The sequence below is a fragment of the Jaculus jaculus genome, chromosome 1 (assembly GCF_020740685.1).
Source record: "Jaculus jaculus isolate mJacJac1 chromosome 1, mJacJac1.mat.Y.cur, whole genome shotgun sequence".
Lineage (NCBI taxonomy): Eukaryota > Metazoa > Chordata > Mammalia > Rodentia > Dipodidae > Jaculus > Jaculus jaculus.
In genome coordinates this window covers 38,732,798-38,755,177 of record NC_059102.1, presented here as the reverse complement: position 1 = coordinate 38,755,177, position 22,380 = coordinate 38,732,798, and the positions used below count along the sequence as shown (strand labels likewise).

At 41.7% G+C, this 22,380-nt stretch overlaps 1 protein-coding gene across 2 annotated transcripts in view; it reads right to left on the bottom strand.

The window, feature by feature from the left end:
* Arhgap19 (Rho GTPase activating protein 19) overlaps nt 1-22,380 on the bottom strand; it is a 71,753-nt gene that overhangs the window by 28,889 nt on the left and 20,484 nt on the right. For both annotated transcript variants that reach the window (XM_045131797.1, XM_045131791.1), the window contains exons 2-6: nt 14,830-15,095; nt 12,040-12,120; nt 8,721-8,930; nt 7,201-7,427; nt 2,817-2,903 (exon numbers count right to left, since the gene is read on the bottom strand). In XM_045131797.1, the coding sequence (XP_044987732.1) occupies nt 2,817-2,903; nt 7,201-7,427; nt 8,721-8,930; nt 12,040-12,120; nt 14,830-15,095 (871 nt within the window). The remainder of the gene's footprint in view (nt 1-2,816; nt 2,904-7,200; nt 7,428-8,720; nt 8,931-12,039; nt 12,121-14,829; nt 15,096-22,380) is intronic.

The window sequence follows — 22,380 nt, the reverse complement described above, 5'->3', positions numbered from 1 at the left end:
CAGATGCACAAGGGGCACATGTGTCTGGAATTTGTTTGCAGTGGCTACAGGCCCTGGTGTGCCCATTCTCTCTCTCTCTCTCTCTCTCTCTCTCTCTCTCTCTCTCTCTCTCTCTTCTCACACTATCTTTCTCTCTCTCTGCTTGCAAATAAATAAATAAATAATAAACAAACAAATAAAAATTTTAAATAAAGGAAGAAAATCTTGGGCTGGAGAGATGGCTTAGCAGTTAAGGTACATGCCTGCAAAGCCTAACAACCCAGGTTCAATTCCCAAGTACCAACATAAAGCCAGATACACAAAGTGGCACATGTGTCTGGCCTCACTTGTGTCTGGAGTTCACTTGCAGTAGAAGAAGACCATATTTTTCACCCCTTCCTTACAAATAAATAATTTTTTAAATGGAAGAAAATCTGTCATATGCTACAATGTGAATAAACCTTAAAAATATTATGCTGTCATGGTGCTGGAAAGAAGTGACAGGAGTGCTCAATACTGCAATATCTCTACTACACCTCGGCTCAGGGTCTATTGCAGAAGAGGTGGAGGAAAGAATGTAAGAGCCAAAGGAAGGGTAGGACTCCTTACAACGTGCTCCCCCTAGACACAAAATGGCCTGGATATTCATGGCCTCACAATGCCTGACACTACCTACACAAGACCATTGTAATAGGAGGAAAATATCATGACATCAAAATAAAAGACTGATTAAGATGGGGAGGGGATATGATGGAGAATGGAGTTTCAAAGGGGAAAGTGGGGGGAGGAAGGGTATTGCCATGGGATATTTTTTATAATCATAGAAGTTGTTAATAAAAAAAATTTCAAAAAATATTATGCTGACTAGGCGTGGTAGCGCACGCCTTTAATCACACCCAGCACCCGGGAGGCACAGGTAGGAGGATGGCCATGAGTTCAAGGGTGAGTTCAGAGTGAATTTCAGGTCAGCCTGAACTAGAGCAAGACCCTACCTTGAAAAAAGAGGAAGGAAATGTTAATAAAAATTAAAGAAAAAAAGAAAAAAGAGGAAGGGAAGGGGAGGAAGAAAATATTATGCTGAATGAAATAAACCAGAAAAAGACCAATACTGGGCTAGGGAGATAGCTTAGCAATTTAAAGGTGCTTACTTACAAAGACTGCTAGTCTGAGTTCGACTCCCCAGTACCTACATAAAGCCAGATACACAAAGTAGTACATGCACCTGGAGTTCCTTCGTACTGGCAAGAGGTCCTGGTGAGCCCATTCTCTTTCTCTCTGTCTGCTTGCAAATAAATAAATGAAAATATTTTTTAAAAAGACAAATACATGACTCCATGTATATGAAGTACTTAGAGTAGGCAAACTCAGACAGAAAGTAGAAGAGTGGCTGCCAAGTGCTAGGGGAAGGAGAGTGGGGGTTCCTGTTTCATGGGTAGTTTCAGATACGCAAAAGGGACAACGCGGCGATGGCTGCACAACAGGCATGGCGGCACACACCTGCAATTCCAGCACTTAGGATGCTGACGCAGGAGAAGTGCTGCAAACTTAAAGCCAGCTTGGTCTACACAGTAACTTATCTCAAAGAGGGAAAAAAACTATGGCTAGGAATGGCTAGGGCAGTGGCTCAGTCAGTAAACAGCTTGCTGTTCAAGTGTGAGGACCAGAGTTCAGAACCCGACCCAGTCGCCATATAAATGCCACGTGGGCACAGCAGCCCACCTGTAATCCCAGCACTCAGGAGGCAGGGACAAGGGCAAAATGGCTGGCTAGAAACAGTGAGCTCTGAGTTCAAGTGGGAGACTCAGCCTCAGTAAACAAGAGAGAGAGTGACAGAGGAAGACACCCGAAGTCAATTTCTGTCCTTCATGTGCATGCACACACACATACACACAGACACACACACGTGAGCAAAAGTAATAGGATAGATAGACAGGGTGTACACTAAATCCTAGTATTTGGGAGGCTGAGAAAGAAGGATGGCCATGAGTTCAAGGACAGCCTAGGCTGCAGAATGAGTTCCAGGTCATTTTGAGCTAAAGTAAGACCCTGCCTCAAAAAAAAAAAAAAAAGTGTGAGTACATAAGCCATTGCTAAGACCCTAGAAACATCAGCAGGTCAGAGAGTTCAGTCTACAAAGAGCCCTTTCATTAGGGCAGGAGTTTGCCTGCAGGATCTCTCAATTGAACCAAAGGCCTTTAGGAAACTTAAGGGTATCAGCAGGAGACCAAGGTGGAGGGTTTACCAACCAAAGATTAATAGATTTGTCTTCTGTCTAATGGAATGAAACCCTCTGAAATCTACAGAAGACTTACAAAGTTCTTAAGAAAATTACCTTCTAGAAACACTGCCTGTTTGGGCTGAACAAGACACAGAGCATAAAATGAAAGGGAGCTATCAAACCCTCAAAATTCAACTAGGTATCTGTCAGGTCAGTGAATGCTTTCTTTCATGAAAAAGGTCAGATGACTGAGAAGGCAGAACCAATTGGCTTGAGGACTGAGGCCACACTGCCCTTATCCCCAGTCCTCCCCACAGAGGAGGGTTCACCATGTCTATTCCGGTTTACCATCAGACAAAACCACTCTCATCTAAGACCTCACTTTTTTATTTTTTTGTTTTTTGTTTTTCAAGGTCAAGTTTCATTCTAGCCCAGGCTAACCTGGAATTCACTATGTAGTCTCAGGGTGGCCTTGAACTCACAGACATCCTCCTACCTCTGGCTCCTGAATGCTAGGATGATTAAAGGCGTGAGCCACCACACCCAGCTCATTTTTGATCTAGGATCCCACTCTGCTCCACCTTGTCCTATTACCAACCAAATGCCTTCCCTTACTTACCTTAAAAAGTTTCTGGGAGTGTTTGATCATAAACGCCATCCCATTGTTTAACTTTGTGATATTCTCCTGAAGGTCATTTGCAGTGACCTATTCAGATGAAAAGAGACCAATCAGAGCAGTCAGGAGTTGGGAAGCTCTGGAAAGGGTTTGGGGTTGGCAGGTTTCCACTGGATATGACATAATCTAAAAAACCATGTGTCCCTGCAGTGACTAGGAAATCCTAGAGAAGCAGTATCCATTTCCTAATTCAGCTTGAGAACTAGACATGTAAGCAAAGTTGCTAGAGAAAACAGGGCCTAGGATTCAGAATGGACAGACAGGAAGAATACAATCAACCTACAGCAGCTGTCAAGGACAATGTCTCTTCAGAGACACTGCAAGTTCTCTAATGACAAAGGCACACTCTCACTACTAACTGATACTAAAGGTGACATCTGTTTCTTCCAAATACAGTCAAATTGGCATTGATCCTTTTCTTTCCCCTGCCTCTTTTTTTAAAGTACTTCAGCACCTCGATAATGCCAGAGCCAACATCCTCAACATGGATGTACCTTTGTGATTTTTATCTGTTTTCCAAGGACCCCATATACACTTTCTTTTATAATCAGTTTGTTTCTTTTCTATAGCTTTGGTTATTTGGTTTGGTTTGGTTTTAGCAGTGCGGGAGACCAAACCCATCTGGCACATACTAGGCAAGTACTTTACCACCAAGCTACAGCCCCAGCCATAGATAGCCTCATTTATGTGCTTCTAAAATCCTTAATTACAAGGCTTGATTTCTCAATCTCTCTTTTTTTTTTTGAGATAGGGTTTCACTCTAGCCCAGGCTGACCTGGAATTCACTCTGTAGTCTCAGTGTGGCCTCAAACTCATGGTGATCCTCCTACCGCTGCCTCCCAAATGCTAGGATTAAAGGTGTGTGCCACCATGCCCAACTGTTTTTAAAATATTTTTAATTATTTATTTATTTATCTTATGTGAGAGAGAGAGAGAGAGAGGAGAGAGGGAGAAAGGAAGGATGGACACACCAGGGCCTTTAGCCACTGCAAATGATGCCACCTTGTGCATCTGGCTGACATGGGTCCTGGGGAATTAAACCTGGGTTCATTGCCTTTGCAGGCAAGCACCTTAACCACTTAAGCCATCTCTCCAGCCCCTTGATTTCTTTAAAATGGACAAGTAGGCAGGGTGGAGATATGGGTCAGGTTCAAATTCCCAGTACCAATGTAAAGCCAGATACGCACTTCATTTGCAATGGTTGTAAGGCCCTGGTGTGCCCATTCTCCCTCTGTTTCTCTTTTTTTAAAAAATATTTTTACTTATTTATTTGCAAACAGAGAGATAGACAGATGGGATGCAGACAGAATGGGCGCACCAGGGCCTCTAGCCACTGCAAACAAACTTCAGATGCATGTGCTACTTTGAGCACCTGGTTTTACAAGGGTACCACTGAGCTACCTCTCCAGCCCTCTTTCTGTTTCTCTCTCTCTGCTTACAAATAAAAAAAAAATTTTTTTTAAATCTGGGTGGAAAGCCAAGTGTGGTAGTGCATGCCTTTAATCCCAGCACTCAAAGGCAGAGGTAGGAGGATTGCCAAGAATTTGAGGCCACCCTAAAAAAAGTACATAGTGAATTCCAGGTCAGCCTGAGTTATAGCAAGACCCTACCTTGAAAAACCAAAAAAAAAAAAAAACTTTTGTAAGGCCAGAAGTAGTGGTGCACATCTTTAATCCCAGTACCCAAGAGGCAGAAATATTACTATAAGTTTGAGACTAGCCTGGAACTACAGGTAAGTACAGGTCAGCCTGGGCTACAGGGAGACCCTACCTCAAAAAAAAAAAAAAAAAAAAAGGAAGAAAATCTTTTATTCATCATAATACCTATTTTCTATTGCATTTCTTTTAAAAATATATATATATGTGGGGGAGTGGGGGTTTCAAAGTAAGGTCTGGCCCTAGCCCAGACTGACCTGAAATTCACACTGTAGTCTCGGGGTGGCCTTGCACTCTTGGAGATCCTCCTACCTCTGCCTCCCAAGTGCTAAGATTAAAGGCATGCACGACCATGCCCACCATAAATTCCATTTCTTTATTTGCGTGTGTGTGTGTGTGTGTGTGTGTGTGTGTGTGTACACACTGCAAATTAACACTAGGCAGTTACACCACTTTTTGCCTCCAGTTTTACATAGATGGCATGGTGGTTTGGGAATTGAACTAGGGACAACAGGCTTTGCAAGTGTCTTTAACATTACTAAGCCACCTTCCCAACCCCCAATACTGTGTCTCTAACAACTTGTGAGATAATGCTAGCAGCTACTCTCATGCCCAGCTTACAGAGTACAGCCTAAGCACAGAAAAGGGAAGGAAGCATTTTGCAACTTCCAGCCCAAGAATGCTGGTTCAAATCCCATCATACAGTAAAGCCTAATATGTGATGGGTAGGAGAGATTAGAATGGATTTTTTTTTTTTTTTCCGAGGTAGGGTCTCACTCTAGCCCAGGCTGACCTGGAATTCACTCTGTAGCTCTGTAGCCTCAGGGTGGCCTCAAATTCATGGTGATCCTCCTACCCCTGCCTCCCAAGTGCTAGGATTAAAGGAATGCGCCACTACACCCAGCTTTTGGATGGATTTTTTATGTAAGTCACTGATAGAATACAGTGGCCTCAGTAAGAAGCACATTCAGCTTACTCAAAAATAAAAGATTTGCCGGGCGTGGTGGCGCACGCCTTTAATCCCAGCACTCAGGAGGCAGAGGTAGGAGGATCGCTGTGAGTTCAAGGCCACCTTGAGAATCCATAGTAAATTTCAGGTCAGCCTGAGCTAGAGTGAGACCCTACCTCGAAAAACCAAAAAAAAAAAAATAAATAAATAAATAATAATAAAAGATTGGATAGATGGCTTAGTGGTTAAGGCATTTGCCTGCCTCAGTTCAATTCCCCAGGACTCATGTAAGCTAGATGGATAAGGTGGCACATGAGTCTGGAGTTTGTTTGCAGTGGCTAGAGGCTCTGACGCAACCATTCTCTCTCTCATTCTTGCTCTCACTCTGAGTCTGCCTCTTTCTCTCCCATGCTCTCTCAAATAAATAAATTAATTAATTTTTTAAAAAAACTAAACATGGGGGCTGGAGAGATGGCTTAGCGGTTAAGCGCGTGCCTGTGAAACCTAAGGACCCCGGTTCAAGGCTCGGTTCCCCAGGTCCCATGTTAGCCAGATGCACAAGGGGGTGCACACGTCTGGAGTTCGTTTGCAGAGGCTGGAAGCCCTGGCGCACCCATTCTCTCTCTCTCCCTCTATCTGTCTTTCTCTCTGTGTCTGTCGCTGTCAAATAAATAAATAAAAATTAAAAAAAAAAAACTAAACATGGGATGAAGAGATGGCTCCGCAGTTAAGGTGCCTGCTTGCAATGCCTAACAGCCGAGGTTTAACTCTCCAATACCAACATAAAGCCAGATGCACAAAGTGGCACATGCATGTATGTGGAGTTCATTTGCAGCAGCTGACACACCCATTATCACTCTCTCTCTCCCTCTCTATCTTTCTGTGTTTGCAAATAAATAAATAATTAATTTTAAAAATAAACTAACTGGGCACGGTGGTGTACACCTTTAATCCCAGCACCTGAGAGGCAGAGGTAAGATCACTGTGAGTTCGAGATCACCCTGAGACTACATAGTGAATTCCAGGTCGGCCTGGACTAGAGCAAAACCCTACCTCGAAAAAACAAAAAACAAAACAAGAAAAAAAATCCTAAATGTATAAGAAATAGAAATGTTGGGACCAGTTACAATTGCTCTGTGACATCTCATATAAAGCTTGGTGACATTATCTTTTTTTTTTTTTTTTTCAAGGTAGGATTTCACTCTAGTCCAGGCTGACCTAGAATTTACTATGTAGTCTCAGGATGGCCTCCAACTCATGGGGATCCTCCTACTTCTGCCTTCTGAGTGCTAGGATTAAAGGCGTGCGCCACCACACCAGGCAACATTATCTCTTAAGATTGCACCACTCTTTCCTAAATGTATGCCATTCAATCATTAGAAATTAATTTGATTTCCCAAGGAAGTTTTCCTATTAAGAAAGAACTCATACTGACTGGCCAAAATAAGTGTCCTAGTTTCTTTAGTAGCTATAATTTTCCACTAAGAGCTTCTACTAATAAATAGTTATGCAGGTTAACCAGAGACAGATTGGTAGGAAAAGTTATAAGAACTGGACCCCTCAGGTTTGATGACTTGAGTGAACTAATTAATAAAGTAAGTTCCTAACCGCATACAGATGAAGACTGGACCCTGAACCCTTCATAATCTCACCAGTGTACAGCCATAGGGTGAGGCCCAGCCCAAGAAAGCCAAACTGCCTTTACTCTTCCCTCAACACTCACATTTTTTGGCCAAAGGACATGGGGTGCAAACATAAGAGCAAGGTTATAGGCAGACATCTTATTCTTGTCTTGTTTCTTCGCTGTCTGGTATAGGAGGTCAAGCAATAACTTCAGCAAGTTCCGGTTGGGTGGGGGGAGGATGAGGAAGAGCAACTGAAGAGCCTCAATTTGCCGTTCCTTATCTGGTATACTGGTCTTGTTCCCTTTATCATCAAACTGCATCAAATCTTGAAAACAGAAGAAATCATTAAAGAGGTGCAACTGATAAATGGATAATGAAGATGTGGCACATTTATATAATGGATTCTACTCAATGGTAAAGAAAAATGAAACTTGCAGGGAAATGGATGGATCTAGAAAGGATTATACTTAGTGTGGTAACCCAAGCCCAAAAAGCCAAACGTCACATGTTCTCTCTTATATGTGGATACAAATGATTGGACCTCCATATGAACTAGAATAAAACTCAGTAACAGAGGCCAGTAAGCTAGAAAGGGGATAGAAGGGGGGGAAGGGACTTAATAGGATAGTATTGTATATGTGTAAGTAGAAGAACAGATTAATGGGGGTGGAAAGGCCTAAGTGAGGGCAGGGGAAGAGAATGAGTGAAGGGAAGGTTGGGGGGAAAGCTAATCAAAATCTAAGAGAGTATGAATAAGTCATATGGAAACCTACGTTTTTGGACAATGGAACACTTAGAAGCCATAGATTGTTACTAGAAAATTTTCAGTGCTAGGGATGGGATGCTTTCCAGTGAGTTGTTTTCCAGTGACTTTGCCTCACAAAAAAAAAAAAAAAAAAAAAAAAAGTGGAGTTTCAAAAGGGAAAGTGAAGGCAGGCGTGGTGGCGCACACCTTTAATCCCAGCACAGGGGAGGCAGAGGTAGGAGGATCACCATGAGTTTGAGGCCACCCTGAGACTACATAGTGAATTCTAGGTCAGCCTGGGCTAGAGCAAGACCCTACCTTAAAAGAAGAAAAAAAAGGGGGGGGGAAGTGGGGGTAAGGAGAGAATTACCATGGGTTATAGTCTATAATTATGGAAGTTGTCAAAAAATTTTTGAAAAAAATAAATAAATAAAAGGGAAGAAAAGAAATTATTGAGCTAGAGAGATGGCTCAGTGGTTAAAGTGCTTGCCCGTGAAGCCTAAGGACCAAGGTTCGATTCTCCAGAATCCACCTATGCCAGACGTACATGATGGCACACACATCTGGAGTTCATTTGCAGTGGCTAGAGGCCCTGGTGCACCCATTCTCACTCTCTTTCTCTCTGTCCCTCTCTAATAAATAAATCAGAAAAAAATATTTTAAAAAAGAAATCATTAAAGAAGAAGACAATAGCAATAGAAGAGTGTGCCAAACACTGGCAAGGGGAAGCTGGCTATAACCCCACAAGCCTGTACCCAACAATACACCACCTCCAGGAGGAGCCAATTCCCAAATTGCCACCAGCTGGGAACCTAGCATTCAGAACAACTACATTTATGGGGACACTTGAATCAAACCACCACATATACTCACCAGCAATTTTGAGGTGTGCATGGAAATGTTTATGTGTCAGCAGGGGTTCTGGCAACTCTCCTAGAAACATCTTCAGCAAGGTGGCAACATCATTTGAGTGAAACTCCCCTGATTCCAGGTCAATATCAGTTCCATTATTGAGAGCATCCCTTAAAAGCTGCTGTCGAACACTGTTGCCTGGTACTCTAAACAAACCCTCTACTCGCAAGTCTGCTTAGCATGGACAGATCAAAAGAAAACAAGAAAAATCATGATTAATGTTCATATATGTAAAATATTACCTTTCCCTCAAAAGACCCTTCACAAAGCCCTTAGAAAAAGTTTTAAGAGGGCTGGAGAGATGGCTTAGCGGTTAAGTGCTTGCCTGTGAAGCCTAAGGACCCTGGTTCGAGGCTCGGTTCCCCAGGTCCCACGTTAGCCAGATGCACAAGGGGGCGCACACGTCTGGAGTTCGTTTGCAGAGGCTGGAAGCCCTGGCGCGCCCATTCTCTCTCTCTCCCTCTATCTGTCTTTCTCTCTGTGTCTGTCGCTCTCAAATAAATAAATAAATTAAAAAATATTTAAAAAAAAAAAAAAGAAAAGGTTTTAAGAATATTTCCAGGGACATTTGTAATCTATTGGTCCCCTGGTGCTCTTACATATCACCCAAACTTAAAGATGGCCCTCCCAGGGATCATTCACCCTCCTGATGTACATCTGGGTACTCAAAATATAACCTAATCAATAGTCAGAACAAGCTTGAACTATAAATGGAAAGGAAATCCAAATATCCCTCAGGACTTCTCTTTACTCCTCCCAGAATGTCAAGGAGCTGAGTTCACCTGTGGAGGTTTGTTGTTCCTGGGAACTGTTTAATCCATCCCATATTATATTTATAGTCGCTGCATCATTCCATGAATTAAAACTCTTAACATGTCAGATCATTTGCAATCTAAGACATTCTCAGAAGCTTAGAGTTAGCCCAACTAAACTACTCTCTTCAAATTAAGTTCTTAGTGCACATGAGATTTAAAAAGAAAGGAGAGACACATATTTCAGTTGGATCTGGAGGAAGCCTGTTCAAGTTTTCACTAGTGTATAGCTTCCTGATTCACATGCCGACAGGGTCAGGCAGGTAATAATAGCAAAGGAATAAATACGTGGGAGCCACAATGAACTGGAAGATAACCCTGTGCTCCAGCTGACTTCATACAAGTGGCAAGAAGGCTGAGGGTGCTAGATCTTCTTACTGCCCAAAGAAATAGGAAAACTGTGCTCATCCTGGTTTGAAACACTGATAACTAGTTTTATTTTTCAGTGTCATTCTTTGCCAACAAACAAGCTGCTACTTGGCAACCTCTGTTCTAGATCCTCCTACAACCATGTCTGAGAACAACATAAAGAAGTGTCTGGGGACTGGAGAGATGGCTTAGCAGTTAAGCAGTTTGCCTGTGACACCTAAGGACCTAGGTTCGATTCCCCAGAACCTATGTAAGCCAGATGCACAAGGTGGGGAGTGCATCTGGAGTTTGTTTGCAATAGCTGTAGGCATTGGCATGCCCATTCTCTCTCTCTCTCTCTAACAAATAGATAAATAATAAAAATAGATTAAGTGTCTGGGTTGATTTATTTTAAAAGTTATATATATTTTATTTATTTATTTGTTTGAGAGAGAGAGAGAGAGAAAGAGAGGCAGATAGAGAGAAAGAGAGAATGGGTGCACCAGGGCCTCTAGCCACTGCAAATGAACTCCAGACGCATGCACTCCCCCTTATGCATCTGGCTTACGTGGGTCCTGGGTTCATCGAAACAGGGTCCTTAGGCCATTTCACCAGCCCAAAAAAGTTTGTTAATATTTTATTTTTATTTATTTATTTAAGAGAGAGAGAGAGAATGGGTGTGCCAAGGCATGTAGCCACTGCAAATGAACTCCAGATACATGCACCGCCTTGTACATCTGGCTTACGTGGGTCCTAGAGAATTGAATCTGGGTCCTTTGGCTTTGCAGGCAAATGCCTTTACTGCTAAGCCATCTCTCCAGCCCAAGAAAATATTTTAATTTAGCAGGTCATTATGTAAGGCCATACAGTTGACATACATTTGGCTATGCCAAGCTCTTGTAACAATATAACTAAGCCTGACTACTAAAAACTGAAATGAGAAATAAGTGAAAAAATGTATGTTAATCATAGAATTCTAGAGAAGTAAGTATGGTGTCCCCTTGAATAAATGTCATAATTCTTTTATTATCATCATATTTGCCAGGTGAGGTGGCGCACTCCTTTAATCCTAGCACTCTTGGGAGGCAGAGGTAGGAGGATCGCCATGAGTTCAAGGCCACCCTGAGACTACATAGTATATCCCAGGTCAGCCTGGGCTAGAGCAAGGCCCTATGTCAAAAACCAAAAAAAAAAAAAAAAAAAAAAAGAGCCAGGCATGGTGGCATATGCCTTTTAAACCCAGCACTCAGGAGGCAGAGGTAAGAAGACTGCCATGAGTTCGAGGCCACCCTGAGACTACATAATGAATTCTAGGTCAGCCTAAGCTAGAGTGAGACCCTACCTCAAAAAAGAAATTCATCATATTTATTAAGACTTGAAGTACAGAACCAAGGAAAGACACCCACGTGGCTTAAGAGCCCATGTAGAGGGCCTGGGATACTGTGGAGAAAAGAGAAATAAAAGAAAATTCAAAAATCTCCTGCGAGGTGGGGAGCTGGAGGGGGTAAAGAGCCCACGTGGGGAGTAAGAGCTAGGGGGCTCTCCCCTCGGCAATTCTTTAGGGATAATGAATTCATCCAGAATTGTCTGAGTTAAAAGGTAAATGTAAGTCAGGAGTGGTGGTTCACACCTTTAGTCCTAGCAAGTGGGAGGCAGAGGTAGGAAGATCACCATGGGTTTGAGACCAGTTTGAGACTACATAGTGAATTCCAGGTCAGCAACCTAATTTATATACATCTGTGAAAGTAAAAGGCAAATCAATATTTGACATAAAGTTCAAAAATATATATATTTTTAAATCTGCCACTTGAGGGCTGGGGAGATGGCTGAGAGGCTAAAGGTGCCTGTGTGAACACCTGCCAGCCTAGATTCAATTCTCCAGTGTCCACATAAAGCCAGATGCACAATGTAACACATATCTGGAGTAAATTTGCAGCAACCCATTCATTCTCTCTCCCTCTCTCCCCTCATAAAAATACTTAAAAAACAAAATCTGCCACTGGAACTTAAGTATCAATGATTAGCTTCTTCAATGGACGACACCTAACATCTACCAACTCAAGTCAAAGGGGAACTGGCAAGTCTTCACTGAACAGAGAACACTAAAGCTCAAGCCTTACTTTTGTGCAGATACTCAATCAGCTGATATATTTGGGCAATGCCTTCCTCTGTCAGGGGGGATCCAAACACCACTCCTTTCTCTGCAAAACCATAAAACAGGACAGGACTATATTTCACCCAAATAGTGCAAAGCCATCAGATTAAGCATTCTATTTCCATTGAACATTTTCAGAGAATTGATAAACAAAATCTTAAAACTCAAAATGTAGTCAGTTGTATTCATCACCTCTCTTCAAGTTAAATATTAGACCATAGGTTTGTGGAAGGCAAAAATCACTTTCTAATTTAAGTAACAATACATAGTATGTTGATAATTTAAAAAAAACAAAATGAGAATTTAAACCATGATTGCCAAATCATGACAGATTACCCACTGGAACTGGTATGGAAACAGATCTGTTAACATGTCAACGCTTCATTCTACCTAATGATTTCATTATATTTAATCAAGTAAAATAGAATGCCTTTAAGAACTTATCAAAAGCAGAGGTGTGACTTCATTTCCTAAGAAGGTGTTTTGGGGGAAGACTTATAGGAGCCTGCTTTATCAAAGCACTCTATGGAATAAAACATTTGAGAACTACTGCAATTTTAAAAAAAGTTCAGCTGGGAGCGGTGGTGCACGCCTTTAATCCCAGCACTCACGAGGCAGAGGTAGGAGGATCACCACGAGTTTGAGGCCACCCTGAGAGTCCATAGTGAATTTCAGGTCAGCCTGAGCTACAGTGAAACCCTACCTCAAAAAAACAAATAAATATGGGGGAAACCAACCACCCTCTACTTTGACTGGAGTCCTGCTCCATGGGAAGGAATACACCCCTGATATTGAAAACCTACAACAGTGGTAGTCATGATCTCTAGGGGTGTAATGTCTGCTGTTGTCTGGCGAAATGTATGCTCACCAAACTGCCCAGTAAGCACTTCTCTTAATGTTCATACCCATATACTCTCACTTTTGGTTACAGAACCTTCTCTTATCAGATGGCAGTTACCTTGGGATGACTCAGAAAGCACCACAGTGCAGAGAAGAAGTGACAGAGGAGTGTTCAGCACTGAAATATCTCTATCACACCTTCCAAGGCTCAGGGTCCATTGCGGAAGAGGTGGCAGAAAGAATGTAAGAGCCAAAGGAAGAATAGGACTCCTTACAATGCATTCCTCCAGACACAAAATGGCCTGGATATCCATGACCTCACAAGGCCTGACACTACCTACACAAGACCATCATAATAAAAGTAAAAGATGATGACAACAAAATAAAAGAGAGATTGATTGAGAGGGGGAAGGGATATAAGGGAGAGTGGAGTTTCAAAGGAAAAAGTGGGGGAAGGGAATTACCATGGGATATTGTTTATAATTATGGAAGTTGTCAATAAAGAGAGAGAGAAAATCTAAAAAAAAACAAATAAATAAATAAATGTTCAGGTGCTGAGGATGTAGCTCAATGGAAAAGACATTCCCTATCATGGATGAGGTCCTAAATTTAATCCCCAGCAATGGAAAAAAGAAAAAAATAATGTTCAAGTTCTTTCTATCCTTCTATGTAACTTTCTTTTGTTTAACATCCGAGCACAATGGTACATGCCAGTACTTTCAGTCACCCAAGAGGCTGAGGCAGCATGAGCCCAGGAGTTTAAAGCCAGAGCAAGACACCATCTCAAAAGAGGGGCTGGAGAGATGGCTCAATGGTTAAAGGCGCTTGCCTACAAAGCCTAATGGCCTATGTTCAATTCCCCAGTATCCACAGAAAACCAGAAGCACAAAGTGGTGCATGAGTCTGGAGTTCACTAGCAGTAGCAAGCAGCCCTGGCATATCCCTCTCCCTCTCTCTGTCTCTCTTCTCTCTCTCTCTGCTTGCAAACAAATAAAATATTCTTAAAAAAAGACAGGGGCTGGAGAGTTGGCTTAGCACTTAAGGCACTTGCCTGCAAAGCCAAAGGACCTTGGTTCAACTCCCCAGAACCCATGGAAGCCAGATGCACAAGGGGGCATATGCATCCAGAGTTTGTTTGCAGTGGCTGGAGGCCCTGGTGCGTGTGCGCTCATGTACTCGCTCTTTCTCTCTCTCCCTCCTTCCCCCCCCCCTCTCTCATTCTGCCTCTTTCTTACAAATAAATAAATAAATATAAAACTATAAAAGAGAGAGAGAGAGAACAGAGGGAGGGAGGAAGAAAAGAGAAAGAATAAACAAAAGAAAAAAAACACTTGGAAATGAAGCATTATTTTAATACAGTATCATAGGGCATGAAAATTAAGATATGGAAGGCTATCTAATCATATAATTTCTTAAGTACTGAACATATTTTTCCCTCCTTCCCTTCCTTTCTTTCTTTCCTTTTCTCTTTAATTTTCTTTTTGGATTCTTTTGTTTTTTGAGGTAGGATCTCACTTTAGCCCAGGCTGACCTGGAAATCACCATATAGTGCCAGGGTGCTATTGAATTACTAGCGATCCTCCTACCTCTGCTGGGATTAAGGCATGTACCACCATGCCAATCTCCTTTCTTTTTTTTTGGCAGGGACTCACTAAGTAGACCAGGCTAGAGTTAAGCTTTTAGCTCCTCCTAATTTAGCTTCCCAAGTGCTAGGATTATAGACATCCAGTTTAATTATTTTTTCATCTAGATAGTTTTATAATAATATTAATAATAACAAATGCTGTTATTTTTATTTAAGGTTCTACTAATGAAAAATGCTTTAATAATTATGTCCTTAGTGATTATGTAAATGTTAACAGTAAAGGCCAAGGAATAGCTAAAACCACCCACCCTTCATAGACATAACTCCTACCCTTCCGCTTGAGAGACATTAAAGATCGGAAGAATCCTCCTGCTGGACCAGCCCCACCAGGTAACTTAAGGTCCACTTCCCCCATCAGCTGAGCCAGCTCTGTTCCAGGTAAATCGATAAGCCTTGTAATATTGCTGACCACCAACTCGGTAAACACCTCAGGTTTCTCATGTCGAAGTTTCTCCACAAAAAAGTCAGGATTGAAGATAATCGGTTGACCTCGAAGGGAAGAATCATTGCAAATCACAAAATTACAGATGGCATCACTGAAAAAAAGTAAAACAGAACAATCTTTGAAGGGATTATTTTTGTGTTTCTTATGTCTTACCCAGCAGGTTCTTTGGGACCTGGATCCACACTCTCCCAAAGGTTTCCGAGCAGTTAGCTTTCTGTAATTGAAGCAGCTGACCTTGGATTCTATTCTTTTTTATTTAGTTATTTATTTCATCTTTTTATTTTTTGAGAGAGAGAGGCACCAGGGCCTCCAGCCACTGTGAATAAACTCCAGACATATGCACCACCTTGTGCATCTGGCTTACATAGATACTGGGGAATCGAGCCTCAAACCAGGGTCATTAAGGCAAGTGCTCAACAGCTAAGCCATCTCTCCAGCCCTGGATTCTATGGTTCATAGAAAAAAAAGCTTTCACAGAATGAAAGACATTTACAGGTACATACAAGTAGATATTAATTCAGCTTTGCCCATGTGTACAAATAGGCTTTACTTTATGTGTTTATTGATTTATTTACTTACTTACTTATCTATTTATTGGTGTTTCATGCATGCTAAGCAAGTGCTCTGCCATCAAGCTCCATTCCCAAGCCCAGTTCTAATTTAAAACCTTTCAATTGTGGATGCTTTGATCCACACATCATCTAAGTGCTCAGAACAATTGTCCTCATGAGGTCCCCTGCTCCTTGTTGACTATACTCTTAGCAAAGACCCTCTGACTCTCAGAAATTTCTTCTCTGTTCTGCTTCCCAGCACCTTGCTACTAGGCTTCTTTTACTTCTAATATATGTGAAGGTGGAAATTTTCTATGATCTGAGGAGAAGCCACAGTATGCAACATATGTTACTAATATATTCAAAAACTTTATTGCTGGGCATGGAAGCACATGCCCATAATCCCATCACTAGAGAGGTTGAAGTAGGAAGATCTGGAGTTTAAGACCAGTGTTGACCATATAAGCTGGTTTGAGGCCTTCCTACATAGTGAGACCTGTCTAAAAGAAAATAATAACTAAAAATAGCTACATTACTCCATATCTTATGACAGATACATCACTGTTTGGCCCATTATGAATTAATTCTAATGGCTTGTTCTGACCCACATTATGTAAACACATCTATTATATAACTGATGAATACATATAATACAAACCAGAAGACAGTTACCATATATTAATCAAGCAAAGTTAAAATCACCTGACTCATACAAAGACTTCCACAACAATCACAACTTGAAAGTTGTACAGGATGACTCAGAAGGTATCATGGTGATGGAAAGAAATGACCACAGTGCTCAGTACTGCAATATCTCTATCACACCTTCCAAGGCTCAGGGTCTAATGTGGAAGAAGTGGCGGAAAGAATGTAAGAGCCAAAGGAAGGGCAGGACTCCATACAACATGCTCCCTCCAGACACAAAATGGCCTGGATATCCATGGCCTCACAGAGCCTGATACTACCTGCATAAGACCATCAAAAGAGGAGGAAAAGATCAAGACATCAAAAGTAAAAGAGAGATTGAGATGGGAAGGGGGTATGATGGAGAGTGGAGTTTCAAAGGGGTAAATGGGGGGAGGGAGGGTATCACCATGGGGTATTTTTTATAATCATGGAAGTTGTTAATAAAAAAAATTAAAAAAAAAATTTAAAAACATGGTGAAACTTTAACCACTCCTGCTCATAGTATGTGGATATGGACATGAGTTTAAAGAACTGGAGAGGTTACAGAAAATATTGTGTTTTATTTTCATAATAAACATTCAAAAATGTCTGTATTAAGCTTCAAAAAAAAGTTGTACAATGCACCCAGATATCAAAGTATCATCTATTCCAGGAGAAGGTGAAACCTCTGAATATTAAATATAAATATAACTAATCAGCAACATACCTGGCCAATACACCATAGTTTGTTGTCATTTTGTGGGGCTGGAAATGGAACACAGGGCCTTTTGCATGCTAGGAAAGCTCTCTACTCAGCTGTATCCTCAGCCCTGGGTGAGTGGGGGGTGAGGTGTTTTCTGAAAACAGAATGTCATCATGTATATGTGTATATGTGTGTCTGGCTGGCTGGCTGGCTGTGTCTATGTGTATGTTTTCAATGAAAACAGAGTGTCATCCTAAAGCAGAGACTATGCTGGAACTCTTGGCAATCCTCCACCCAGACTCCCAAGTAGGTCACACATAGGGCTGATCATTTTTGTGATACTAAAACTGAACTTAATACTTAGCACACGCTAGACAAGCGCTCTACCTCTAGGACATATCCCCTACACAGCTGATAAGTTTTAATGATAGCATAATGAAAACAAGACTTACATGGATAAGCTTCAAAGTTCATTTCTACTGCTCTTATTACTTAATGATTACATAGTTTTAATCAACAGCCTAGTTGGATGCCTAGTACCCCTCAAATTTCAGACGTATGTACCACTTTGAGCATCTGGCTTTACAAAGGTACTGGGGAATAGAACCCAGACTGCCAAGCTTTACAAGCAAGCACCTTTATTTAACCTCTGAGTTATCTCCCCAGCCCAATTTTGTTATTGCTATTGTTGTTGTCCTTGAGGTAGGGTCTCACTCTAGCTCAGGCTGATCTGGAATTCACTATGGAGTCTCAGGGTGGCCTAGAACTCACAGTGATCCTCCTACCTCTACCTCCCGAGTGCTGGGATTAAAGGTGTGCACCAAGACAGGGCCTTCATGTAGCCAAGGCTGGTCTTAAACTCCCAATCCTCCTGCCTGTGCCTCTGCTTCCAAAGTACTGGGATTATAGGAATGTACCATGCCCAGCAAAAGCCTCTTTTTTTTTTGTTTTGTTTTTTGAGGTAGGGTTTTAGTCTAGCTCAGGCTGACCTGGAATTCACTATGCAGTCTCAGGGTAGTCTCAAACTCACGGTGACAGTCCTACCTCTGCCTCCCAAGTGCTGGGGTTAAAGGTGTGCACCACCATGGCCTCCTAAAAGCCTCTTTTTTTTTTTTAGCCTCTTTTTTTAATGTCAGTTTATTTCAGGTAAAAAATAGTAGTCAATATAGAGAAATTACTCATAATCACTGCCAGTAAGAAATTAACACTGTAATAAAAAGACAAAAAGGGGCTGCAGGGATGGCTTAGCGGTTAAGGCATTTGCCTGCAAGGACAAAGGACCCAGGTTCATTTCCCCAGGACCCACGTTAGCCAGATGCACAAGGGGGCACATGCATCTGGAGTTCGTTTGCAGTGGCTGGAGGCCCTGGCATGCCCATTCTCTCTCTCTCCCTCTCTCTCTTTCTCTGTCAAACAAATAAATAAATAAAAATAAAATGTTAAAAAAAAACAGCCAAAAAGTAAGGAAATGTGTTAGCAACAAAAAATGACAATCATACTTGGGGCTGGGAAGATGGCTCAGCAGTTAAAGGCACTTTCTTGCAAAGCTGCCAGCCTGAGTTCATTTCCCTAGCACTCACATAAAGCCCGATGCAAAAAGCACAAAAGCAGCTGGGCATGGTGATACACATTTAGTCCCAGCACTTGGGAGGATGAGGTAGGAGAACTGCTGAGAGTTTAAGGGCAGCCTGAGGTGACATAGTGAATTCTAGGTCAGCCTGGGCTAGAATAGACCCTAATTCGAAAAGAGAAAAAAAGTACAAAAGCATCTGGTGTGTGTTTACAATAGCAAGAGATCCTTGTACACTCACCCATACACACACACACATACACACATACATGCTAATAAAAATCCTACTTTATCATGTCTAAAGTAATCATTTTATATAATTCTCATTTATTTAAATCCTGAATTGCTAGTTTCAAGTCAAATTAGTTCTAACATATTGTATATGAAGTGTATACATTATATTCCTAAAGTAAAACATACATACATGTAAATCCTACAGATCTTTTTTTATGTCCAAAGTATTATCTAGATTTTTTAAATTATTTTATTTTTATTTATTTGCAAGCATAGAGAGAGAGAGATGAAGAGAAGAGAGACAGAGAGAGAAGGGGCATGTCAAGGCCTCCAGCCCCTGCAAACGAACTCCAGATGATTCGCCCCCTTGTGCATCTGCCTTATGTGGGTACTGGAGAATCAAACCTGGGACCTTTGGCTTCACAGGCACACACCTTAATCACTAAGCCATCTTTCTAGCCCTATTATCTAGATTTTTAAAAATTATTTATTTATTTACTGGAGAGAAAGAGGGAGGCAGATACAGAGAGAGAATGGGCATGCCAGGGTTTCCAGTCACTGCAAACAAACTCTAGATGCATGTATCACTTGTGCATCTGGCTTATGTGGGTCCTGGGGACTCAAACTTGGGTTCTTAGGCTTCATAGGCAAATGCCTTAACCTCTAAGCCATGTCTCCAGCCCCTTTTTTTAATCACAGCTGACTCTTCTAGCACTAAGCTCAACCAAACATATCATTGAAAAGGGAGCTACAAGCACAAAGTTTAGCTATAGTTTCCCAAGGGAATCCTTCCCAACAGGTCATCACCCTGAAACTGACTCCTCCTGAGCAGCCCTGAATTCCTGCTGAACATTTCTGAACAGGTTCCAGGCTGCTGCTAGCTATTTATGAGAAATATGATAAAAAAAAAGACACATTAGAAATCTTAACATATAAGTCATACATAAATAATCTCATTTATTTTCTCTTCTACTCACCCCCAATTTTCCTCCTTTATTCATTCACTCTTACTATGCCATACTTTAAGCTAATTCTTTGTTTTTTCTTAACCTCTTTCTCACTTTTTCTGACTGGGACATCTGGTAAGAGAATTTGGAAAATGGAAATGATTTTTAAAAGATGGAAAATAGGAGATAATTATGATCAGTTCTCCCCACATCACAAAGCCCACTGGTCCTTTCTCAAAGAATATGCAATACCATAATACCTTTAAGGCTAAAAAATTGAGAAATATATTTTAAAAACAAGAGATTTGTAGAACTAAGGGAAAAATACCACTATATATAATTTTTTGTTTGTTTGGTTGGTTTGGTTTTTGATTTTCGAGGTAGGGTCTTAATCTGGGCCAGGCAGATCTGGAATTTACTATGTAGTCTCAGACTGGCCTTGAACTCACGGAAATCCACCTACCCTTGCCTCCCGAGTGCTGGGATCAAAGGCGTGCACCACCACACCCAGCCTTAAAAACCACTATGTTTAAGCAATAACAACATCCTACTCTACAATATTTTAAAACTAAGTTTTCTTAAGTTCAAGAAATAAGTAAATTTCTTACATAAATGCTGAGAGCTTCTGATGAGGCATTGGTAAATCGAAGAGACAGGAAAAAAGCTTTCCTCTTGTGTGACAAAGGAACTCTCCTTTCCCTACCCCAGCACAGCCTACACAAATTCCAGACATGTTAGAAGGCACAAGGACATATTATAGGGCCTGAAAGGCAGTACTTATTAGGACTCTGAGCACCACTCCACAAGTAGGCGCAAAACACAAGTAAAAACTAGACTGGGGGCTGGGGAGATGGTTTAGCGGGTAAGAGCGCTTGCTGCGCAAGTTTAGTGGCCTGTTTCACAGAGTTCCATTCCACAGCATCCATGTAAACAGCTGGGCATAGCCACACATACCTGTAAACACAGTCCTGGAGGAGCAGAAACCAGAGAATCTCTGGGGCTCACTGGTCAGCCAATCTAACAATTTCTGTTACAGATTCAATAAGAGACTGTCTCAAAGAAACACAATGGAATGGCAATAGAGGAGGACACCACAACACTCTTCTCTGGCCTCTGCATAAATGCACACAGGACATGCACATCTGCACATGCATGTGCATATCACACACACACACACACACACACACACACCATGCCACACATACTACACTCACACATACACACGCAACAAAGAAAAAAAAAACTAGCAATGTTTGCCAACCTGTAGATGAACTCAACAGACTACCATCACCTCTTTATACACTGAAAGGTGTATAGCATGAGACAATTTCATACTGGAAGAACACAAGGATATAAGGGGATCCTTACCTCACAGAAAACATTAAAAAATTCTAGACAGAATTTAAAAAATGCTAAACTTTAAAAACTTTAGAAAATAAGGCCTTCCAGGCTGGAGAGATGGCTTAGCGGTTAAGTGCTTGCCTGTGAAGCCTAAGGACCCCGGTTCGAGGCTTGATTCCCCAGGACCCACGTTAGCCAGATGCACAAGGGGGTGCACGCATCTGGAGTTCGTTTGCAGTGGCTAGAGGCCCTGGCATGCCCATTCTCTCTCCCTCTCTCCCTCTCCCTCCCTCCCTCCCTCCCTCTGTGTGTGTGTGTGTGTGTGTGTGTGTGTGTGTGTGTCTCTGTCACACTCAAATAAATAAAAATGAACAAAAAATTAAAAAAAAAAGAAAAGAAGGCCTTCTGGAAAAGTACTTTTTCTCATTTTTGTGTTTTATTTTGTTTTTGGCATATGTCGTATATGTGCTATGGTGTATGCTCATGTGTATGTCTGCAGATGTGTGCATGTGTGGAGGCCAAAGAAGAACATCAGATGTCCTCCCCATCACTCCCTCATGTATTTCCTTAAGACAGCGGCCTCTCTCTGAACCCACAGCTGCAATTTTCACAAATGGTAATGATTCTCCAGGTGGGTGCTGGGGAAATCAAACTCAGATGGTCTTGGGTCCAAATGCTTGTGCAGCAATACTCTTAACCAGACTTTTTACAATAATGAAAATAGAACCTGGGGATTCATGCATCCTCATGCATGCTAAGAAAGCATTCTACCACTGAGCTAAATCCCCAGCTTTGAAAACAGTATTTAGGAATAAACTAACCAAAGTGTAAAAACTCAGTATAGCAAGTGTGAAGACCTGGGTGTGAGCCCTAGAAGTGACTGGGGGAGGATCACAAGGAAGAAATCAAAAATGGATGAGTCTTTAAAAATAAGTTCAGGGGGCTGGAGAGATGGCTTAATGGCTAAGTCGCTTGCCTGCAAAGCCAAAGGGCCCAGGTTCCATCCCCCAGGACTCCCATAAGCCAGATACACAGGGTGGGTGCATGCATCTGGAGTTTGTTTGCAGTGGCTGGAGGCCCTGGTGCACCCACTCTTTCTCTCTCTCACCCTGCCTATTTCTGTATCTTTCTCAAATAAATAAATTAAAATTAAATATTAAATATTAAAAAAAATAAGGGCTGGAGAGATGGCTTAGCAGTTAAGGCATTTCCCTGCAAGGCCAAAGGACCCCAGTTTGATTCTCCAAGACCCAGGTAAGCCAGATGCACAAAGGAGTACATGTCTCTGCAGTTTGTTTGCAGTGGCTGGAGGCCCTGGTGTGCCCATTCTCTCTCTCTCTCTCTCTCTCTCTCTCTCTCCTTCT